The sequence below is a fragment of the Nanorana parkeri genome, unplaced genomic scaffold, assembly GCF_000935625.1.
Source record: "Nanorana parkeri isolate BGI_ZX_2015 unplaced genomic scaffold, ASM93562v1 scaffold432, whole genome shotgun sequence".
Taxonomy (NCBI): Eukaryota; Metazoa; Chordata; class Amphibia; order Anura; family Dicroglossidae; genus Nanorana; species Nanorana parkeri.
Window position 1 is genome coordinate 589,838 of NW_017306700.1, and position 24,755 is coordinate 614,592.

At 43.9% G+C, this 24,755-nt stretch overlaps 1 protein-coding gene across 2 annotated transcripts in view; it reads left to right on the plus strand.

Annotated features, from left to right (window-relative positions):
* The window catches only part of LARGE1 (LARGE xylosyl- and glucuronyltransferase 1), a 245,859-nt gene that overhangs the window by 197,497 nt on the left and 23,607 nt on the right, over positions 1–24,755 (plus strand). For both annotated transcript variants that reach the window (XM_018560110.1, XM_018560111.1), the window contains exons 7-8: positions 18,437–18,549; positions 20,913–21,038. In XM_018560110.1, coding sequence (XP_018415612.1) covers positions 18,437–18,549; positions 20,913–21,038 — 239 coding nt within the window. The remainder of the gene's footprint in view (positions 1–18,436; positions 18,550–20,912; positions 21,039–24,755) is intronic.

Here is a 24,755-nt window from a genome sequence, read left to right on the forward strand (position 1 = left end):
TTCCTGGAAAACCAACCCTGAGAAATGCCATGCAGCCATCTCAGGGGTGCATGTAGACAGGAAGTGGCTGCAAGAGATCAACAACTCTGAGATGTAACAAAGAAATGATGAAGGATGAAAAAGTTGAAATCACAATTTTATTTATTAAATGCCAATTGTCGCCAGTTTGGGTTTACATCTACTTTAAGAGTTTCCCTCTGGACGCGTCTCCCCCCCTGCGTCGCCTAGACCTTGCCGGCTCTCCCCCACTCTCTCTTCCTCGGTGAACAGGGCCCGATTTCACAGTGAGGGAGCACAGTGCCCCCAGTGCATTGTATTTAATACTCAGCTGAGCATCTCACCATCTGCTCTCCATCCACAGCTCAGGCCGTGTCTGTTACCCTGGCATGGCTCAGGCCGGATTCTGAGTTTCAGCAGAAAAACATGCCAACGGGAGCAATGATTCAGCAACTGCACGCTCATCAGGCAAGAACGCTCATAAAGATATCTCTCTTTGTGTCCGTAATCAGCAGCGCTTTATCAAACGCACGGCGAGGCTAATCCGCCGCTGACAGTGACGTAGTGGAGGCAATGCAAAATATTTATCAGTTTCAGTGACAACGCAAGTATGGGAGTTAATGTCTCAGCAAACAAGATAAAGCGGGATTGGCAGTGCCAGCCGTCCAAAAAGGCATTGAGGCTCTTACAGGGGCCAGTTTATTTAAAGAGACCCTGTCACTAGACCATTTATTATTATTATTATACAGGATGTATATAGCGCCAACAGTTTGCGCATCGCTGTACAATATAAGGAAGACTTTACAGATACAATACAAATCATGATAAGATGGTAAGGAGGACCCTGCCCGTGAGAGTTTAAAATCTATTTATTAAAACAACAATCATCCCATGAGATTCTAGGTACATTTAACATATTTATGCATGGTATATACCTGTAAAAGCCTCCCTTGTATAAGCATTCAAAAGCCCTGAGACAGCCGCTGGGTGCCGCCATCTTGGATGTGATGTCAGCAGCCCCAGCAGACTAGAGTTGTCACGCAAATGACACTTTATGGTATTCTCTTTTGCTCCTCCTCTGGCTACTTATATAAGGAGGTGAGGAGCGCAGGAGCTGGGCCAGCACAGACAATATTTAGACACTTCCAGAAGAAGAGGGGGCCTTGGCATGCATGGAGGGAGAGTGCCATACTAGGGAATTGACTCTTCCTGAAGAAGTCACGTTTTTAGCAAGCTTAGAAGCACATTGCAAGGCGATTCCAAATAATGTATGGATTGTAAACCCTCAGGAGCAGGGCCCTCCTTACCATCTTGTCTTGAATTGTATTGTGATTGTAATGTCTTCCTTATATTGTAAAGCGCTGCGCAAACTGTTGGCGCTATAGAAATCCTGAATAATAATAATGTATGGAACAAACAAAACACTGTAATTCTAGATTTTGCAAGTTTCTAGGTTGGCAACAAAGTCTCCTAAAAACTGTTTTTTTTTGTTTAACAGATATAATAAAGCACAAAAAGAGAGCAAATACAAGAAGTTCATTGTTACATACACTTTATTTATCACACTGCTATAATCTATTCTGGAATTATGGAGTTTGCACTTCAGTGAACATAATATGGCCCTTTGAAGATTAAAGCTGAACTTTAACCTTCCCTCCAGTCTTGCACAGTTGCACAGACTCCTCTCCTGCACTGAAATCACTTGATTTTACTGCACACACCGAGCTTCTCACAATGTGCTATAGAAGCTGCAGCAGGTCAGATAGAGCCCACCTCATTACCTGGCTGGAGGACATCCAGCCTCATTTAGCTGTTTCCTCCTCAACCTGACTGACCCTGGCCTGCACCTTTCATTCATTGGATATCAGTTCTTTCAATCATGGAGGTTCAGCCTCACTTACTTAGCCCAAAGTTACTTAGAAAGTTCTGCATGCAAATTCATCTGCCTAAAGGTGGCCATACACTTTACAACCATCGCAAGACCTTAGTCTTGCGATGGTTGTAAAGTAATTAAAAAAACGTACGATCTGCCCATCTTGGACAGGCAGATCGTACTCTCGATCATCGCAAGCCCGCCCCCCTGAGGGGCGGGCTTCCGATGACCGCAATGCTGAACAGGCAGTGTGCGCGTGCGCACATCGGCCCGTTCGCCATTTGTCTCCCGAGCACCGTTCTAACCAGCCGAAAATCGTACAATTTTCGGCTGGTTTTCTAGCGTGCTCCTTAGACAAAAGACGTGCGACCGTACAGTAGAAACGGTCGCACGTCTTCGTTCACACTGCTCGATTCTCGTACGATCGCGGGATTTTCTGGGATTCTTGTACGAGAATCGAGCTGTGTATGGGCACCTTAAGAATGTCAACTCCGCTAGGATGCTAGCTAGCACTACTTGCATCAGGACTGAGGCCTCTTGAGAGGAGTATTGAGGGTGCTGTACATAGCTTCCTGAAAACATCACAGCACCCTGCCGGCCCCTCCAACCAGCACACAGACCCAGTTATGACCCACTGGGACCAAAATAAGGACTATAAATTAAAACAGAAATGTTTCATATTAAAAATTTCATTAGCATGAATAGTATGCATCAAGAGGTCAGTGTCCTGAACATACAATATCCTGTGCATTGTTAGTGAATACTTACTATATTAGTAACATGACAAGATCATTCCCAGCCACCCAAAGAGACCGTTCACCCAAAACGGATATTTCCGTTTTTGGTGAATGCTATAGTGCAGGGGTAGTCAGGCTCCTGCCCTCCAGCTGTGTTGCAACTACAGGTCCCATGAAGCATTGCAAGACTCTGACAGTCACAGGCATGACTCCCAGAGGCAGGTGCATTATGGAATTTGTAGTTTCACCACACTTGGAGGGCCAGAGTTTTGCCTACCCCTGCTGCAATGTATGTATAGCCAAAACAGTTGTAGTTTTAATAGAGTAGGGAAGGGTTAGAACCACTGTCAGGCTGATTTTTGCTGTCTGTGTACCATTGGGGATATTTCCATTCACTTATTGTCTCAGAGGAGCAATAAAATGTTAGCAGAAATCCCCCAAAATTGAGGGAAATCCTAGAAAATTCTCCCCATTGGAAGATTCTCTCTCTCTTCTTGACCTGGATTTCCACTCACTTTCTTGGTAGTCAGTACAAATAGAAGGATCAATCTCCTCAACAGGAGCACAGGCAATAATACAAATTTGACAGATGGTCTGACCCTTCCACACTCCATCCAAAAATAAAATAAAGGCTTTGCCTAGAGATACACCTTGCAGGAAAAATTACCTAGTGCCAACTACCCCCATGTTAAATCCATAGAGTGTAAAACAAAATGCCTTACCACAGTGTAGGAACAAGGCCAAAAGTCGAGGTCCAAGGTAAGAAACTGGTTAAGGATGGGGGGTGCTAGATAGGTACTAGTTAATTTTTTCCTGCAAGGTCTACTTTATCCCACCAGTGCTTCCTCTCATCAAATCTTGTGGGCAAATATCACTTACATTCATTTTTCTCACTTGCGCTAATTTTCAGCCAACTGCCCAGCGCCCAACACAAGACATGGAGGGGCTCAGTAAAGGTGGTGGTAAATGTGTGCAAGAGCCTCATTGGGATCTGCAGCTCATAAAAGGTCAGCTGTCCGGCCTCGTAATCCAAATACAGTCCTAACTTTGTGCAGGAAACTGGAGAAGATAACGCTATAATTCTTGTGTTGTGTACAGCAGAATATTGATTATTCCATATACGCAGTCCCCAGGAATTGTCATTCTCACCAATAATGCACTGCTCTCCTTGCCTGTCTATACTGGCATAGCTAACCCCAACACAACAGTCACCTGTTTCACTCCGCTCAACTTCCCAATAGTGTTTTCCAGAAGAGAAAGAGGTCAGGCTTAAAACCTGGCATGACTGGAACCTCTCGGGTGTTTGCAGGTAGTTTTGGCTGAACCCTAGCCAAGAAGTCATTTTCAGATCTTCAGAGATGGCTATGTCATGGCCAGCTGTGTTCACATCCAGTGATACGGCTGAACTGTGGGTAAAATTGAACCCGATGCATGCTGCTTGTGAGGAACAATTGTCGATGGCAGTGTGCAGTAATGCTGAAACAAGAGTCAAATCCAGGCCTCCTACTTTATGGACATCATCAGCCACTTCTTTGCAGGTTTCTTGTTCAGTGTGGTCAGAAACACAAAGGAGCTGGTCTTTTAAAACTGTTATTGGGTCAGATGTGCTATACAACTCCTCATAGAGAAAGATCTTCCTGGACAGCTCATCCTTTTTAATTTCCAGTTGCTGTATGAGACCAGAAACCAAGAGGGAGAGCTTATTTTCCTCTGTTGAGACCATGATTGGAATTGTTTCCTCAAGAATGTTCAGCTTCCCTCTAAAATCTCCAACCAGGGCACTGAAACATTGCAGTAAATTGCCAGCTTCCTCGTGAGCTTTTTTCCTGTGGTCCTGCAGACTTAGGACTCTCTTTTCAGTCCCTTCTTTATCCGAGGTCAGGTCATCTAGAACGCTTTTCAGAATCTTCTTCTTCTTCTCAGTAGCCACATCCAGCAGCTCCACTTTGTGGCCTTCGTGTTCTCCTGCCAAGCTGCAGGACACGCAGATACAGACGGAGTCCTGGATGCAGTAATACTCCAGAATCTTCTTGTGGACAGGGCACTTCTTATTCTCCATGGAAGTGGTGATGTCCACTATGACATGTTCTGGTGCCTTGCTGTGGACTATCAAGTGTTTTTTACACAGAGAAGCTTCACACAGCACACAGGATTTAACAGCAGGTACAAGAGAGTCCACACAATAAGTGCACAAGACTTCCGTCTCCCTCTCACCTGGCTGAGCAGACTGGAATCCTTCCACGATGTTGCAAAGATTGATGTTTTTCTGCAGTGCCGGACGTTCCGAGAACTCTGTTCTGCAGTCAGGACAGGAGAAAGCTCTTAGGCCACGTTGAGTATCCAAGGCACGATCAATACAGAGCCGGCAGAAGTTGTGACCACATTGAAGCGTTACAGGATCTGTAAAAATGTTCAGACAGACAGAACAATCCAGCATGTCCATCAGAGAAGGAGATGCCATTGCTCACAGCAGCCAGAAGAAACAAAACTAGACCTGTTTCCTGTGAAAAAGGTGAAGTTTACTGCGTCTAACTCCTCCCTCCTGCTAGGTAACCTTTGCTGCTGATGTCAGATACAGTGATTTATGTTGTTGGAAAGGAGAAAGTAATTCAAAGACATTTATCCAAATAAAGAACAAAAAGACTTGTACAGTATGTAAGATTTGTTTGGCATGAGAAATTAATGGCATGAGTATAGAGAGAAGTTCTGAAGCTTTTCTGACACTCATTTATTTCATTCTTGTATCTGGACTATGACTGAAATCTACTAAATTCAGATACAGCCAGTCATCTGGCATTTTCAGAAGCAATCCTGCAATGGCAGTCCTCATACTCCTGTTATGACAGAGTCACATTTAAGTCACTTGCTGTTGTCTCTGGAATAGGTGGAACGGGTACACTTTATTATATGGATGCTTCGATTCCACTAAACCTGTGGTTTTCAACTGGTGGGTCGCGACCCCATGTTCAGTGGATCACGACCCCATATTCATTGGGCCGCCACATGCCTTCCACTACACTAGGTGAGAGGCTCTTCAGCCTCCACCAAAGCACAGCACTGTCAGTTCTCGTGCTGAGCAGCCATTCAAAATATGCTGCCTGGCAACAAATCTCAGCTTGAGGTGGGGTAGGGGTATGGCCACAAGAGAGCTCCATCCATACATGCATTGCTTACAGCTCCTTCGCGTGATGGAGTGACATCACATTCTGGCTCCCGCCACCTCTACAGGGAGTGGAAGGGTGCTGTAAAAGCAACGCACACATGGAGGGAGCTTGATCGTCACAGCACAGCAGCCTACACTGAACCCCTAAAGAATTTTGGGAGTGTGCATGTGTGTGTGAGAATGTATGTGAGTGTGTGAGATTGTGTCTGTGGGTGTGTGTGTCTGCCAGTATTTTAATCGCAAACTACCACACAATCACACCTACTCTTCGTTCTGGAGCGGTAGGTGCATTGCGTTGCCATTCGAATGGCACCCCAAACACACCTCCCGCACCACAGTTTGATTGCGTGCACCGAAACATGCGGTACTGCAGGGCTCAAAATTTCCACTCGTTTGCTCGCATTTGGCAAGTGGAAATAAAGTGAGGGCGAGCCAGGCACAAGTCCAGTAGCAGATCAAGATCCATCTGCTCTCTCCCTTCTCTCCTCTATCCTGCACTTTCAGTTTCCTCCTGCTCTGTCCTCCCAAGATTGGCTCCAGCGATCATGTCTTTGTTTAGACAGGTGACAGGAGATGTGTCTGTGTATATTAGAAGCCGGCGTCTCCTGTCACCATAGATACCCGCTCTCTACTGCGCATGTGCAGGCAGACGGGTCCATGAGCTGTAACATAGCGGCCCGTCTAGCTATAGGCGTCCCTGTTCCCATGGCAGCACAAGTCACCCTGAACTAACGGCCGGCCGGGTGCTGTGATTCTTGCTTTGATCTCTACACTCCTATATCTCAGGAGGGGGAGACCGATCTGTAAAGGGTCATGCACATAATTTAACAATGACATATAGCTGGTGCCATTCTGCATTTTTGGATAAAGTGTTGCTGGGAATTGTAGTCCTCTATAGCCGTTATCATTCTGTATTTATGTATAAAGTGTAGCTGGGAGTTGTAGTCCTCTATAACTGGTGCCATTCTGCATTTTTGTATACATTTTCCTTTATGTTTACTTTGCTTTATGGTAATATTGTAAAAGTTGTTAATATTTATTTTTGTAACTTTATTCTGAATAAAACATTTCACAGTGTAATTTCCTAAAATAATTAATTTAAGAGGGCGTGTTTAGGAGCAGAGTTAAGGTCGGGGCAGGGTAGGGGTTAGGTGGGGCAACTGGTGGCGAGTAACTTTTAAGGCCTGGCTAGTAGCTCAGGACTTGAAATTTTGAGCCCTGCGGTACTGCAGTGCCTTGCTTCTCAGTGTGGTGTGACTTAGTGACCAAGGACAAATGTGGGTACTGAGGTTATACAGGTTGAGAACCACTGCACTAAACCCTTGTTTTTAGAAGCGAGTTTTTTTGCTGTGTGATTTTACTTACTGTATGGTAGTTATCCTGCCATACAAAGCATTCCTTACCACTTCCTCTTGTAGGGTGACAACTGATGTGAATACACATGCATTGCAGTGAACTTCTTTGGCAAACAATGAGTCAGGTATGTTTTTGGTGTTGAAGGTCCAAAGAAAATCAGCAGGCTGCTCTAATGCAATTTTTGTTACGTGTGACTGGACAGTGAAAGGAGAAGCAGCACAGTGATGAGCTAATTTGTGTGGCCTTCTGCTTTCTCCTCCTATCAGCATGCTCCTTGTCGGCTGGTTGCCTCTTTGTACTGTTTCCTCCTCTCACATTTAGCCCAGCAACTGCTTCTAGAGTGAGAAAGCGCACTGCACATGGGCGCAATTTAAACAAAACTGGGAGCAACTGCTGGGGCACACTTCTAATGTCTGGGCCATCCTACCATTTAGCTAGGACGGAGGGGGTTTGATCACCTAGAGGTTTTTGCGGACAGGCCATGCAGGACCTTTAGGTATGCAGTGGGACAGGGGCAGCTTTTTTAACAGTTGAACAGTGCAACAGTGCTGTGAAATGTGCTTGGGATGTTGGAAAGAATGGGGGGGGTGCAGAAAGGGGAATTAACCCTTTAATTCTGAAAATCAGGGTTGTGAACAGAGAGACTTCTTAACAAGTTTATTTTTTAATTTGCTTTGTTCAGGATTTTAAAATATGAAGTAGAGGCAAAAAGTAAAAGCAAAATACATTTAAGGCTTTAATAGAAGTAACTGTGAGCGCCTGAACATATCACTTTTCCACATAGTCCCCATGCATGATGATGCACTTGTTTCCACCTAGTCCCTATGCATGATGATGCACTTGCTTCCACCTAGTCCCCATGCATGATGATGCACTTGTTCCCACCTAGTCCCCATGCATGATGATGCACTTGTTTCCACATAGTCCCCATGCATGATGATGCACTTGTTTCCACCTAGTCCCCATGCATGATGATGCACTTGTTTCCACCTAGTCCCCATGCATGATGATGCACTTGTTTCCACCTAGTCCCCATGCATGATGATGCACTTGTTTCCACCTAGTCCCCATGCATGATGATGCACTTGTTTCCACCTAGTCCCCATGCATGATGATGCACTTGTTTCCACCTAGTCCCCATGCATGATGATGCACTTGTTTCCACCTAGTCCCCATGCATGATGATGCACTTGTTTCCACCTAGTCCCCATGCATGATGATGCACTTGGTTCCACCTAGCCCCCATGCATGATGATGCACTTGTTTCCACCTAGTCCCCATGCATGATGATGCACTTGGTTCCACCTAGCCCCCATGCATGATGATGCACTTGTTTCCACCTAGTCCCCATGCATGATGATGCACTTGGTTCCACCTAGCCCCCATGCATGATGATGCACTTGTTTCCACCTAGTCCCCATGCATGATGATGCACTTGGTTCCACCTAGCCCCCATGCATGATGATGCACTTGTTTCCACCTAGTCCCCATGCATGATGATGCACTTGTTGTATCATTCAGCTAGGTTCTGTATTCCTGCAGAGAAGAAGCTTTTCAGCTGATGCTGAAGTCAGATGTGCACCACTTCCTTTACTTCACCATCTTAGGTGAACCTGCGACCGCCGAGCTCCTCCATCCTTTTGCTCTCTGGGTCGTAATGGTGCACCCAGGTCTCCTGGCCGGTGACAGTTCTATTCAGAATGCTACGATCTTCTTTATACTGTCTCAAGAACTGGGTCGCAATCTCCACATGCTGTTGCTTGTGCAGAACAGCAAGCTGTTTGGCAACCCATCGTGCACAGACTTTCCTGTATCCCAACTCATCATGCATTATGGCAAATGCGGTTCCATAGCCGGTATCCAAATGTTAAGCAAATTGAGACTCTTACTGTCGGTCTTTTCTATTCAAGGAATTTGCTGTGTCGTTGTGATCTTGTGTGCCCAATGTTGATTGGTTACACCTGTTCTTCCTGCCTTAAACCTTTCTACTAGGAATGTACCAATACTGTTTTTTCCGTATCGAGTACGAGTACCAATATTTCAGTACTCGCTGATTCCGAGTGCCGTGTGCCCCGATTATCAGGAAGTTTGGCGGCGGATCATGACCTGTCTCCTGACTTCCTGATTGGTTAGGAAGCCAGGCTGCCTAGGAACAAGTGAAGCCGGCTTCCTAGCCAATAAGGAAGCCGGGAGGCAGGTCATAACCCACTACCCGGCTTCCTAATGGAAAAGGAAGCTGGCTCCATGCTCCCTCTGCACTGCCGGTCAGAGGGAGATCTACCTCTGACCAGAAGTTCCGGTATCGGAGGTAAGTATTGGAGCACTTGGACGAGTACGAGTACTCGCCCAAATACTCGGTATCGGCACCAATACCGATACTAGTATCGATATCGGTGCATCTCTATTTTCTACCCACTTTAAACCTTTCGTTGATTCATGGTGCTAGGCCATACTGAACTAATCTAGATCGTGAAACACTGAACCAACATGCGATGGTGAATTTCCACTGGTTTCACTCCCTCTGTCCAAAGAAAGCTCACTACGGCACAATGTTCTTCGATGGTGCAATCTCACAATGGAGCATCCATGTTTCTGTCCATGTGAATACCACTTGACTAAAGTCTGTGCGCTGTACTGCACATGGTCAACTATCCAACAGGCTATGTAAATACCACTTCGAGACAAGGCTACTAAATTTAAACATGTTCACATTAGAGGTGAGGAGATTAAGGGGGGATATGATCTCCATGTACAAAATGTTCAATGGTGGTAGCAACATTAGCGATAAACTGTTTAAAATTAACTCCACTAAAAAAACTAGAGGCCATCACCTAAAATTGGTGGAAAAGAAGTTCCAGCACAAGGGGCGAAGGGGGTTCTTCACAGTTAGAGCGGTCAAGGTCTGGAACTCACTGCCACAGGCGGTGATTTCAGCAAAGAATGTGGAATTGTTCCAGAAACTTTTGGACGATTTCTTAAGGGACCGTAATATACAGGGGTACGGGTAGTACTCCTAGGAACAAGATCCTATAGGTTGGACTCGATGGACTAATGTCTTTATTCAACCTCAAATACTATGTAACTATGTAAATATACTGTATGGCACCATAATGTAAATGTTTAAATGGTGGAATTACTATTAATTCCACCATAATGTAATTGATGCTATGGAGGTCAGTGTAGGGTTGTCTGAATTGAAAGCCCAATCTGCTTTTTTTTTATTTTTACAGCTGCAGGGGGACTGTTTAACAAAGAAATTGCAAAAAGTGCAGTTGTGCTTTGAATATTGCATGTTCACACAACATTGTTACCACAGTTTTCCCAAACCAAATATGAACATGTTCTGCCTCTGTACAATGAAAGATGCCACACACAGGCACAATAGAACAAAATAGGAAATTAATACTGCTGGAACAGATGATTTTTTTTCTACCTTGGCTTAGAAGATCAGCTAAATCATAAGTGTTTACAGGTGGAGTTACCCTTTAAGTGTACTTAGACATTGGGTACTGTACATTGTATTTCATCATTTTAACCTATTATCATTGTGAATTGATTATTCTCTGGATTTTAATGATGGAAGACAGAGGGACAGACTGTTCCAAAATGCAGATTCCTTACCACATGCAGACTTTATTAATAAGAGAACACTCTGTTAAGAATTCACTTTGACTCAGTGACAAGTGCGTATTCCTCCTGTCCTTTCTCCGATACCTCGGCCCTGTGACATGTAAATTGCAGCAAGCACAGAGTCTTGTTCTGATTAAACATGGTCAGACAGAAATGACAAAGGCTGTATTGATTAAAGGGATTTTCCAGGTGGAATTCAAGATTTTCGGACAGATCCTCTCTCTGATTGTAGCCTATAGTTAGCAGAAGTGGTACTCTTACTGCAGTGTTGCTTGGAAGATTGAAGCCTTAAAGTAAGTTCAGTCACTACATGTCAGTGTCATCTCAAAGGTTTTTAGTATTTTTAAACCTGAACTTTTCATTAAACAATACCAGGTGATCCTGCCGTGAAGTTCGTTGTTCTGGTTATGGGGTGACGGCTCTTTCTTGGTTTGGCTCTGGTATTGTCACCTTATCACATGCCCTGCTGGTGCATAGTACAAGCAGCTATGGGGACACACATAGCTCAGGAATGGTTCACTGTTGTCACTATCAGGAAGCCAATACAGGGCAATCATGTGCAGCCAATGCTGGTGACAACCAGCTTTGGCAAAGCAAGTAAGCTGCCAAAGGATGTCTATTTGTTGAATGATAAGGAGGTAGAAGCAGATGGCAAATGTGGAACAAACATGATACAGTCAGGGGGTCTTTGCTGTTGTCTTGCAGCTGAAATGGAGTTGAAAACTGAGTGATACCTGAATAAAAATGTTCCCTCCCTATATTCCTTGAAGGTTTTTTCTCCCCAGGTCATAGTATAGCTAGTAGTAATAAATTCAATTTAACTGTATTTATTCTGTAAGGCAGATGTCACATAGGTGATCTTGATGCTGTTGACCTAGATTGTGAAATTACTACTTGCTTGTCTCTATGGAATCACTCCTTACCAAAACCTGCAGGATGTTGCTTCTTCACTGCTCCGTTGTAGCAGGCCCGATTCAGCAGTGTTCAGGGCCGGTGCAAGAGCCATTCCATAGAGGTAAGTGGTATGCTCTCCTGCATCACTGCCACTGGTGCTGTGTCAGAGCCCACGTGGCATCAGCCTAGGGTTGAAGATATTCACACTCATCCGAGTGGCTCCTTCAGTCGAGGAAGCCACCTAGATAAGTGGTGGAACATTACAGAGCGAGTCTAGTTAAAAGTGACAGAGTGCTACAAGCTTTCTTTCCAAGTTAAAAAATAAATCCTTTGACACCAATTGAGAAGGACTCCTTATGCAGGTCACTTGTTCTTGGACCCAGTCAGGTGGATTGAGCCAATGCATTGTATTTTATGTTACAAGGACATTCTATATGGGATCTGTCTTCGCGCATACCCCCTAGCCCATTCTGTGTTTCCATATTTCTCATTAATGACCACCATGGTGAACAAATAACACAATCTCAGACTGTAGATGAAAGGATTCTTCTCTCATTTCGGAGATTAAAGGTTTACTTTATAGGAACGTAATTTCTTCCCGCATACAGTAGAAAGCGCATCATCAGCATATGCGCTAAAATGATATTACATTTGAAATGATTCTTTTCAAGTCTGTTTAAAGAAGCAAATGATTTGAAATAAGCAGTTTTCATCAAAGTCAAATGTACTGTATGATTTCCTGACCTGGCTTTAGGCAGCTTTTATCTGGCTGGGTTGTTTTTGGAGTCCCATAGCAGCTATTAAAATGGAAGGTCTGCCCTATTGAAAGCCCCCTACACCCCAAAGTCAAATCACCTGCAAAGGGGATGTAAAAATAAACCTGTTGCAAAAAATATATATATATACCTCGGCCCTGGCTGCGGATGCTTCCGTGAGCCATGGGTGACGTCACCATACCTCATCGCTGACTCACAGTAAAATTAAACAGCAACAGTATAATTTTTTGAAAAAGGTTCCACTTTTTATCTTTTAAAAGCTGTCCTTGAGCTCCATTCCAGTGACTTTGCCTAGACAGAGGTCATCAAGACAGTCATCATTCTGCTGCAGACAGGAAGAAGCATTTAATCAGACTCCTCTTTGTAATAAGTCCAAGGTGAGAGACTGCAGCAGAGGCTGATCAGACATGTGTGAACACTGGGAGAACTATACCGGCAACAGGATTTACATTACTGTGTAATCTCAGTCTTGGAGTAGTCATAGTAAACCTGGAACTGCCAACAAATATGGCGCCATCCTTCTGGAGAGAAAAGCAGATGGAGGCCTTGTTGGCACAGTATTGTGATCTCGGTGAGAAGTTTCATCATTTTGTTGTGCTCCTTGGCTCATCTGACCCTTAATGACTGCCCTTGCCAAATTCTGCATTGGATATGGAATATGTTTTTGATGATGCCATAGAAAAGTAGTCCTAGTAATCCTGGATGGTGCATGAACAAAGATGGCGCCATCCTACTGGAGAGAAAAGAAGATGGAGTCCTTGTTGGCACAGTATTGTTATCCCGGTGAGAAGTTTCATCACTTTGTTGTGCTCATTGGGTCATCTGACCATTAATAACCGCCCTTGCCAGATTGTGCATTGGATAAAGATTATGTTTTTGATGATGCCATAGAAAAGTCGGGCTCTTCAATTCAAGAACATACAGCTACCTTGAAGGCGGGATGAAGATAGCCAGAAATGGGATGAGCTTTTTTCCCAGACGAGAGAAAACAATTAATCATTTTCCAACTCATTACCATCTACGAAATTTGTAACACTTTTCTTCTTCCCGTCCTTCAGGGCACGCCTTGCTTAACCCAACAGCCGCGTTGGCCCGCTACCGTTTTTAGCGTACTATAATCAGTTGGAGAATGATTAAATACATTTCCTGTCTTTCATATTGGATGAAATATCTTTCCACTTCTGAGCTAGCTTTACAACACAGACCTCAATGAATAATGAATTAAAAAATGAATTTCGTATATCGCTGCGACTGTACAAGTAAACTTTATTTTTTGTTTGTTTGTCAGTGTATACTCCACATCGCCCCATCGGTGATTAGGTTAAAGATTAGAATCTCAGACTAATGTCTAGAGATATCGAGCGGAATTCTGTCTGCAGCGTTACAGCGCCTTGCGCATAATAATGACACTTGTAACCGGCTGAGTGGCTGTACGGGAATTTATCGGACGGAGCAGCAGTCAGAGTTAAGAAAAGTGTCAGGAGGGATCAATACGGAGATGTAACGTAGACTGAATATACGCTGCGGCCGGGTATTATAAGGAGTGACTGTACCTCTGATTAGGGGTTATTATTATCTGCCAGTAAAGTCAAACTTCGAGTTCATTTGCAAAGTTTTCTTTAACAGAGAGGCTTCTGGGTAATGTTCCAGGACATAACTACAATTTTTTCTGGACTTATAATATCAGCACGCCCTTAGCTGCTCCTTCCCCTTTTCTGCCAGTTTATATTCTGTACACAGTGAACCTATATTTCTTTATAATTCACTTCCATTGTTTACAGCTGTTGTTAGAACGTTAAGTTAGCATTCGGGTTACATCTACTTTAAACAATAAAATAAAAATTTTATATATTGCAGCTTACCAGTCTTTAAATGTGGTGGCTGCACTCGTTTCTTTATTTCGGCTATTGGCTATTTCAAATTGCCATAGGCAATAGCAGGCTGGCTATTGCACACACCCACTGTCCGTTGCTTACATTCACCTGCCAACTGAGCAATCTAGCTGTCGGCTGCAGCAAGATGTAAACAGATAATTTCGTTAGCAAATAAATAAATTTAGTTGCTAACATAATATTTTAGTTTGCACATGTCTATCAAGCAACTGGTAAAAAAATTGAGGACATGTTATGTCTTCGATTTTTTTTTTCTCTGGTTGCTTCAGAGTTCTGGTTGCTTGAATGCCGGATAATGGCGAGTTTACTGTACTTTATATAGGGGATTACTTGACTAAACATCCACCCTTTGAAATCTGCCACGTTTCAGGGGATTTGCGCTCTGTTCATCAGGGCTGTATTTCTGCAAGGGACATATTGTAATAAACCTCCTCCCCTGGTTGTGTTTTTCATTTAAGGTGACAAAATCAAGTGCATTTTACGATTAATAGTTTTCAACGTGTTTTTTATTTTTTAATTAATTAATCTTTATCGCTTCTTTGCCTTTTGGCTCAGATTAAGTGCATTAATTAATTCATCTTAATTCAGATTTAATTCATTCATTTTATTTATTTATGTATATGCGGTGAAGAGAAAGGGGCACAATTAACAGCCGCAGCTGGCAGGTTTATTTGCAACCAATTCCCATGTGATCCCATGGTGATCCTATGATCAGGAAAAACACTGAGTGGTTCCCGATTGCTAGCACAAGATCTGCAGCTGTCAGTGACTGGGTGGTTTCAGGACTAGGAGCGCACACCTGTGCATGGAATCCAGATTAATCCTCTCTCGGCATTGGCACACAATGGCTGAGAATGTTAATCTACAGATTGTGGTCAGGAGGAGGTTAAACCATTTAGATGTGTAGAAAACATACCTACTAGACATAGCAATTGGCTGCGGGGTAAGTGAACCACTCCCTACTCCTCTTATGCTGTCCAAACAAGGATAATGTTACATTTTTGTAAGGTTTTCAATGTATGTAAAAAGTTGTCAATATCCATTTTTCTCATCTAAAAGCGTTTACAACAGAGCTCCATGGGGACCTATCAGCAGGGACCTAGCGTCACCTGTAGGCGAAGTGCAAAGTAAAGCACGGATAGAGGTCTGTGTATTTCACAAAACCCTGAATGTGTGAATGCAGGTAATCCGTCAGTGTTCATTCTAAAAAGAACATATATTTTTCTCCTTTGTATGTTCTCTGTAGATGTTTATGGCGTGTTTGGGTTTGCGGCAGTGCTCAGAACATTCTGTGCTCCCTCCATTATGTGCGGCTATAATGCATTTCCACTGAGAACACATTTTGAGTTAAAGTTTAGTTAAGGGCAATTTTTGATGTGAATCCCCGCCCCCCCGCCGAAGGAGCCGCTGGATGAAATGAGCTCTCCTAGCCTGTCTAATCTAGGGTACAGAGTTCCATAGCTGCCCCAAAGCACTCCCTGACCCACCAGTGGTGACCGATTATCTGACTTCCACACTGGTGATCTTTTGCAGTAAATTTATTTAGGGCTGCAACTAATCGGATAAAGAGAAATATAAATACCATCCTTAATTTAAAATAATATACACAAATGGAGTTACAAACATAAAGTTTACAAGTTTACTTCAGAATAAAACTGCATGCACAGTTTTTTGCAATCGCCCCACACTGGAATGCACATTAAGCGATTGTACAGGTGCAGAAGGAGCGTCTGTGGTGCCATTGAAATTAGTGGTACTCCAACACACCTCCCACATAAAAATTTGTTGGGCCGAAAGGGAAAATGACTTTTTCCCCACCTTTTTTTTTTTTCTTAATAATTGTATTAAGATACTGTAATATATAGTTTTTGTTTTTTTACTTTACTGTTAGGGGCAGTTAGCCCTAAACAGACCCCTGATAATTCCCTTTTGAAATAAAAAAGATTAAGGACACAGAGTCCTCAATCTTTTTCTGCAGCCCCAGCACTCAATAAACAGGAAGCACTCAGTACAGAGGCTCTCTGTTAATTCACAAATCGAGGGGATAGTAAACAGAGCCTTCGTCCACAATCATGAATGAACAGGAAGTGATGTATAGCACTTCCTGTTCATTCATAATTGGGGTCACAATATCTGAGTACTTTGTCCTCAATTATTTACAAACATCGTAGTGACCAGTACTGATCACTGCGATGTTTGAATATTACAGGGAACAATCAGCAAATAATTCACATATTTGCTGATCGTCCTGCAGTTCTCCCCCACTCTGCCTCCTGACAGCTTTCTCCTCCCCGCTGGGCGCCAGCCCGTGGACCTGCTCTGTGTCCCCTCTGATCCCTGACCCTGCTGCCTCTTCCGATACAGGCGTGGGAGAGCAGCAGCAGCGATCTGGAGGGACACAGACCACAGCACGCAGCGGGCTCCCAGCAGGGAGGAGAGTCAATTGCACCGTAGCCACGCAACCCCCCCGCCCGCAGTGCAACCGCCTGCACCAGTATAAACACTAACCATTAAACGGAAAGTCTACCTTTTGTTAAAAAAAAATGCACATTTCATAAAAGAAAAAAATGTGCATTTATGATATTTATGCATTGGGGCCAGTAAAGCATTAAAGCTGAAATCAGTAGATATGGGGCACAATTCTCTGGCTCCTGCAGACTGTTCCTCCCGTCCATGTCTGTATTGAGGTATGGACATGCAGTAGCATAGATGGGAAGAAGTGTCAATGGACTACAAGTTTGATTACATCACCGCACTTGTATTCCATTAAAACTGCAAGTCCCTCTGCCCGCACTCTGCTGATGGGACTTGTAGTTTCTACATTCACAGATCCTGGCAAAATTAAAAAAGTAGGAGCAGCCAGCAGGGAGAAGATCCCTGCGATTAAGGTGGTGATCCTCTTAATTTGGGTGTAACATGAAGCATGGTGGGAAAGGTAAACTAAGCCTTAAAGCAGCCCATGCATTCTGTGAATAGAGCTCCTGGCTGTAAGGTACTGAGTATTGCAGCTACTGAATCCTTGGGGGGAAATCACCAGTCAAGGACCACGCTTCTACCCAGCTTCTCAGGCTCCTTATTCAGGCCCAGGTTCCTAAATGGCATCTCCATCCCCAGGCCTCATGAACTAGGCCTTGAACCCAGGTTTCCATCCAAGCACATGGTCACCCTCCACAGGCAGCTGGCCAATGAGGATCAGACATCCCCCAGGCAGGAGGAAAACTTGACTTCCCCACGTCACTCCTGAATATGTATACCCTCTCCCAGCATACACTACTGCCAATAAACCTCCTAGTGGTTGCATGAGGAGGTTCCAACATTCCTAACTCTGATCAGTGCAGCCTTCCCACCATTTCCAGGAACACTCTTCAGCTGCAGACAGAAACCATTTCTGGAGCTTAGGAGAGACTCCAGAAAGCCGGACTATCAATCAGAATCCGACTACAGCCTGGCAAGTTCTTCATTTAAATAGACCCTCCTGCTCAGGGCAGGGTCGCTACCCCATTTTAACACATTTGCTGTTCCAGGTTATCTAGTATACTGTATAACGATTTATGGTTTCTTGCTTTAGTGTTTACCTGTATATCAGGGTGTGCGGTCCACGTCTCTGCTGATTGCCGACTAAGATAAGTCATATTGATGATTTGTTGTTTTCAGGCAATCTAACTAGACATGTTAACTTTGTATTGAGAAGGACAGGCAGATCAACCAAAGATCTGACTAATAAAAGGAAAACAAAACAATTTACCATACTATATAAAGAAAGTGTGTGAATTTTAAGTACCACATTATGGCCACTAGATGGCGGTACATTACATTTGGCCTGAAAACCAAAATATAGTACCGTAAGAACGTTAGTTTTTGCCTCTATTTACACAGAACAAGCGTTCACAAAGATCCACAGAGTGAATGGCTCTGGAAATTGTTTACAAATAGATCCCAAAATGTCAAAAGCGTTTTCCTTTTTTTTTTCATTTTATTTTGTGTAGAGAAGGGAAAGGTTGCAACAGTTTTGGCTTTAGATGTACATAATGGCTCCAGTTTGCAATAGCTCACAGTCTGTGATGGAATATGTGAGAGAGCAGCTGTAAGTGTTAATGTGTCCCTTCTTTTTGTTGTAGGGGTGATTCTTCTGCTCCTGGACAAACTGCGCAAGATGAAATGGGAGCAGATGTGGCGTCTGACTGCTGAACGGGAACTAATGAGCATGCTGTCTACCTCTTTGGCTGATCAGGTAAGAGCACCAATGCTGGATGCAGGATAGCGTACCTCAGACTGCAACTTGTGAGAACAATGTGATTCAGACAACAAAGACTGTGACAGACGGACATAGACTGAATACATATATCTGAGCAGTCTTATCTGCTACAAAATGAATTCTGTTCAGCCAGTCTTGTGACAGACAGTGTAGCCAGGTCCCTGACCTCCCGTGCTGTTAAGCAGTACAGCTTGGTAAAGGACCCACCTCGAGCCTGCTGGAAAATTCACGATGTTAGACTGACAATATTGTACAAATCAATAGAATCCTGAATGGCTCATGAGTTCTGACCCTCTGTATCCCAGCTTGCTGTATAAGGAATAACAGGGAGACACAGTTTGGTATTTTTTCTAGCAATACCTTTAAAAATAATTAATGACTACATTAAAAATACAACTCCTGTTATTCCAATGCTGTATTTGTGAAACAAATAATAATTCTATTTTAAATACAGCTAGTATAAATATTTGTATCTATCCTTACATTAGTTTCTGTAATCCCCTGCATGACAGCACTCAACACTCCAGACCTGGAAAGCATGGGTCAGCTCTCTGATCATCAGTCTGTAAGCATGTGTCTCTGTCCCTTGAGGAGGAAGAGCTGACTAAGGAAGCAGAATTTCACAGCTATTCTTTACTGTAGTCACCCGTCAGATGGTTGAGTTCTAGAAGTCTGATTTTGGAGGAAGGTGGTACGAGGTTTAAAGAAGAGCTCTGGGAAAAATCAAAGACTTACCCTTGCAGTGGGGCTACCCCTGAAATGCATGGACTGCCAAGTGCAGTGGGGCTACCCCTGAAATGCATGGACTGCCAAGTGCAGTGGGGCTACCCCTGAAATGCATGGACTGCCAAGTGCAGTGGGGCTACCCCTGAAATGCATGGACTGCCAAATGCAGTGGGGCTACCCCTGAAATGCATGGACTGCCAAGTACAGTGGGGCACTACAAGAAAATGTTTTTGATTTTTCCCAGAGTTGTTCTTTAAACTGATGCCATAGAAGATGCTTGCAGATTATGTTTGCCTAGAGTTGTACTTTAAAAGTGAACTCCGGCCTTCCCTTCAGTCTTGCACAGTTGTACCGGCTCCTCTTCTCGACTGAAATTGCTTACTCTCATTTCACTGCACAATGTGAGCTTCTCGCAATGTGCATTGGAAGCTACAGTAAGTCAGATTGAGCCTCCTTGTTCAGGAATTTCCTGTTGCAGGGTGACAACGCTCGGTGCCCATGACCCAGTTGTGCGCTTCCATTCTCCCCCTGTCAAACAGGTTTTCGATTGAGACTGCAAGTGGTCATTTCAGCACACATTACGCAGGCACTGTTGTCGCAGACATCTCAACACTCCCGGACATTCTGCGAGTCTCCCGCTATAAGATAGCAGCTCCCTGACACCCAGGAAAGAGACGTTTTATTCCAGAAAGGTTTACTCCCCGAGTAAACCTTTCCGGGATCCCCTGCTATCTGTTTTATTTTTTATCTTGACAGCGGGGCCGCTGTCTGCCGTCAGTTTAAAAAAAAAAAAAACATATAGCAGGGGAATGAATAGCTAGGCTGCTACCGGCCATTTCAGTTTGCAATAGCCAATAGCAGGCTGGCTATTGCACCCGCCCACTGCTGCCGTTAATCAGCAGACATGCACCTGCAGTTCTCCTTCAGGTCCTCTTCTGCTGTTTGACAGCAGCAGTGGGCGGGTACAATAGGCAGCCTGCTATTACCTATTGCAATTTGAAATGGCCAATAGCAGCCTAGCTATTCATTCCCCTGCTATATGTTGTTGTTTTTTTTAAATATGGCAGTGGCCGAAAAAGCAGATAACAAGGGAATAGCCATCTGCCATCATTTTAGGGAGGTGCCCTCTCCCCCCCACCCTGAGAAATGCCATGTAGCCATTGCCGGAGTGCATGTAGACAGGAAGTTGCTGCAGGAGATCAGCAGCACTGAGATCTAACAAAGGAATACAAAAAAAGAGTAAAAAAGTATTTTTTTTTTTTTAAAAAGGCATTGTTATTAATACTCGGTGCTTTAGCGAGCTCAATCTCATCCAGTTAGGGTTTACATCTACTTTAACACGGTCAGACAGTGTGAGAACTGAGAACCACTAAGTTGCAGTCAGCTCCAGTTCCATGCGCTCATTCAGCTCTGCGGTCTGCACCGGGTTGATATCCTCCAGCTTATTTTAAAAAGAAGTGAACAGTTTACCCCGATCCGCCGCTCCATAAATGAACAGCTAAAAGCTTTCTGAATTTCTTTCATCCTGACAACATCAGACAGACATTTGCAGCTTTGGATGCGCACTGCTTGCGTTGTGAGTGAGGAGGGCTGAGCTGTCTTCTCTTCCCCAGGACATTTTCAACGCTGTCATAAAGCAGAACCCTTTCCTGGTGCATCAGCTCCCTTGTTTCTGGAACGTGCAGCTGTCAGATCACACCCGCTCCGAGCAATGTTACCGAGACGTCTCCGATTTGAAGGTGAGGTGTGAATGCAATGAGGAGGAGGTTGCCGCTGTGTGATGTGCCTGCGGAGCGCTCAATGGAATGGCTGAGGTGTTACTGTCAGTGCAAAGTGCTTTTCTGTGTTATACTGCATTAAAAACGAAAACCTGTGACCCCCGCCCCCCCAGTGTAACAAAGCTATTGTGGTTTTATAACTATTTTCTGCCACATCCAGAGAAGTCCAGAGACTTCTCAGTGTCATAATGAATAAAACAAAATGTTGTCAAATCTATAGTAAGTAGTATAGCACGGGGGTAGGCAGCCTCTGCACTCCATTTGTTGTGGAACTACAAATCCCATGAGGCATTGCAAGACTCTGACAGCCTCGATTCCAAGTGACATGACGGGATTTGTAGATTCAGCACAGTTGAAGTTTATTATAGTTTTTTTATATAGTGCCAACAATTTATAATCTAAGGTCCCCATCTCACATACATACATACAAGGGCCAAAATAGACAGGAGACAATTAACCTTCCAGCATGTCTTTGGAGTGTGGGAGGAAACCCTTGCAAGCACAGGGAGAACATGCAAACTCCATGCAAATAGTGTCCATACGGACCTGGGACCCCCAGGGCTGTAAGGCAGAAGCACTAACCACTAAGCCACTATTTGAACTAGGGATGCACCTATACTGTTTTTTCGGTATCGAGTATGAATGCTGATATTTTTTTTTTCGGGTGTTTCGGTACTTGCCAATACCAAATAACGATACGGCATCCCGAGGTACCACGGGCCCAGCTTATCAGGAGGCTGGGTAGCAGGTAATTACTTCCTGATTGCCCAGGAAGCCGGTGTTCTATAGAAAGAACACAGTCTTCAGCTCCCTTGCGACACTGCTCCCTTGTGGCACTACCGGTCAGAGCGAATCTCCCCCTGACCCTGTCAATTCCGGTATTGGGGTAAGTATTGGAGCATTTGGGCGGGTACGAGTATTCGCCCAAATACTCAGCATCGGCACCAATACCGGTATTTTGAACCTGATGGATTAGACACTAACTCAATAAAAAATTGGGCAAAGTGCTCTAACCCGAGGCAACCAATCACTGTGCTGCCTACTCCTGAGTATATGAGTTGTCAATGTGTTACCCAATACTTACCCAACTTTCACCCAAGATTCACACATTTTTACATAAGGTTCCTTTAGAAAAATACGTGACTCTTGGGTCAAAATTGGATGGAAACATTGATAAATAGACCCCTTAGTAGTTATATTAGTAAAATGCATCCAAGGCCACAACATTTTTGTTTAGGAGGGAGTAGGGAAAGGTTAGAACCTCTGAATTTTTTAATTCCTGCCTGTGTCCCTGCAGGAAATGTTCACCCTCGCTCTTTGTTCTTGTTGTCAATGTCACCTGCAAAGAAAGTGATGGCAAATCCAAGCGTTTTCGTTGTCACCATAACAGGAGATTAGGGGAAGTCTTCCAATGGGGATGACTGCTCCAGAGACAACTAAGAGGATTTACCTTACAGGGTTATTCACAAAAGGGTGAAGGGTTAGGAGAAGGCAGGAGAAGTGAACAATCTAGGACAACATACCTGATTTGGAAACATTCTCCAATTCAGCTCACTTTCCAGTTCAGCTATGTTGTCCTAGATTGTTCACTTCTCCTGCCTTCTCCAAACTCTTCACCCCCTTTGTAAATAACCCTGTTATAGTTTGGAGAGATTTGCTCTCACTTCTGCTGGGTCTTCAGGACAGGAAATAACTCCAACCAGACACAGATAGCCCAATAACACGGTAGAGGTTTCAGACTTTCCCTACTTTAACCAAAAGAAATAAAGTATTGGCTTTGGATACACTTGAAATAAAAACATCACCTAAGCATACTATGTATCTTAAAATCCTAAGAGTAACAATTCATTTTCATCAAACAAACGTAAAGTCATACTGCAGGAAAGTATTTGTTTATTTGTCTCTGTCAGTTGCATGTGCAAAAGTGTTAAATGTTATCCTTGGTGCTCTGTGTTGTAGAAGCAAGGGTTCAGTCCTCACAGGTCTAAAAGAGGACAGACCCAGCCTCTACTAGTGATGGGCTCGGGCGTGTTCACAGCTCCACGTGCCGAGCCCTCCAGGAAGCCGACAGCGCCGCAGCGCCAATCACAGGCACTGAGACATTATCCCGGTCCGCAGCTGCACAGATCGGGAAATGTCTCAGTGCCTGTGATTGGCGCTGTCAGCTTCCTGGCCGGCTCGGCGCATGGAGCTGCAAACCCGCCCGAGCCCATCACTAGCCTCCACGCCGCCTGCCTGTTAAAACCCCCAGTCCTTGGTGACATCTTTGCTCTTTACCATGTGACCAAAGCCAGACAATATAGGTGTGCTCTCAGATTCCTGGTCCAGCTGCATCCTGGAATAATGCTTGGTGTTTTTGTGGTCTGTTTCTCAAACAGGTTAGGTAGTCAGGAATTCTCGTTGATTGGGCCCCCTGCCTCTTTTGCCTGGGCCCCATGTACCAGCAGCCCCTGTTGTGCACTGATAGGGGCCCTGAGATAAGTTCTGCAGCAGCTTCTAACAGGTTGTGGATGGAAGAATCTTATTATTGTAATTCCAAAAGGTTGATCAGGATGCAAGGTTATTATTATTTCAGATTCAGGTCATTAATTCTGCAGTGTTTACAGCATGGCTTACGCAAGGCTCATTTTAAACCAGTTATTTACCTTCTTTGCAGAATAATAAGGTATGAAATAATATAGGATGACTGCATGGCTCCAATTAGAAGGTGTTTTTTATTGGTGTCGAGCCACCCTGGCACAATAGAAAATCTGCACTTTCAATGTTAACGCCACCTCTCCCCATTAACGGGCAGACTTATTACACCTAAAGTAGGTTTCAGTGTCTTCAATCTACACTTTTATTAGCTAATAAGGGATATTATGTAATTAATAAGCAGCATAATGAAACGCTCAGGCAGGATTAATGAGGGAGAGAATGAATAGTTTTACTAGCAACTTAATAAATAGATATGTGAAATTAAACCAAGTAATTGGATTTCACACAGAGGCTCAGCCTGTGTCCCTGTCTATTAGATATAAAGGATTTAAAGTGTCAATCCACTTAGATATGGGGTGTCAGAAGAAGTGAGGGTGGAGTCTAGAAGGCTGCTTTAATATACAGTATGTAAGCTACATATATATATTCTGAGGAGTCCCAAGTGTGTGTTTTATTCAAAAGTCCTTAAGTACTTAAGGTGGACCCGTGCTTTGACTATACAGAGCAAAGGCACGAGGTCACGCAAAGTGTATGTAAACCCCAACAACAAACTTCTCTTATTTGCTCCATTTTTGGGCCGTTAGACAAACCATTGAAAGTGTTTTGTTATATCTGTTCTTTAAGTGTTCAAAAAAAATGTTGATTTTGCCAGATAACTGTCTACGAGGGGATTTCCCTAACTTTGGAGAATTCTGCTTCTTCCCAATAGGACACAAATGACACAAAAGAAACCCAACCAGGGGTTTAAACCGTTCCCTTTTTTGTGCAAAATGAACGTTTTAGCTTACAAAATGCTTTTATAACCCCCTCTCCCTTCCCAGCAGCACATACCATCCCTTTCTTCCCCTGACACTGCTTTTGGACACTGAAGGCAAAGTGAAATACCCGGTACTAATTATGGGGGATGTAGTTCATTCCCCTTCTGACCACGTGACAGCGCTGGTTCCAGGTGATTGGCCCAACACTTTGACATGAGGGCTG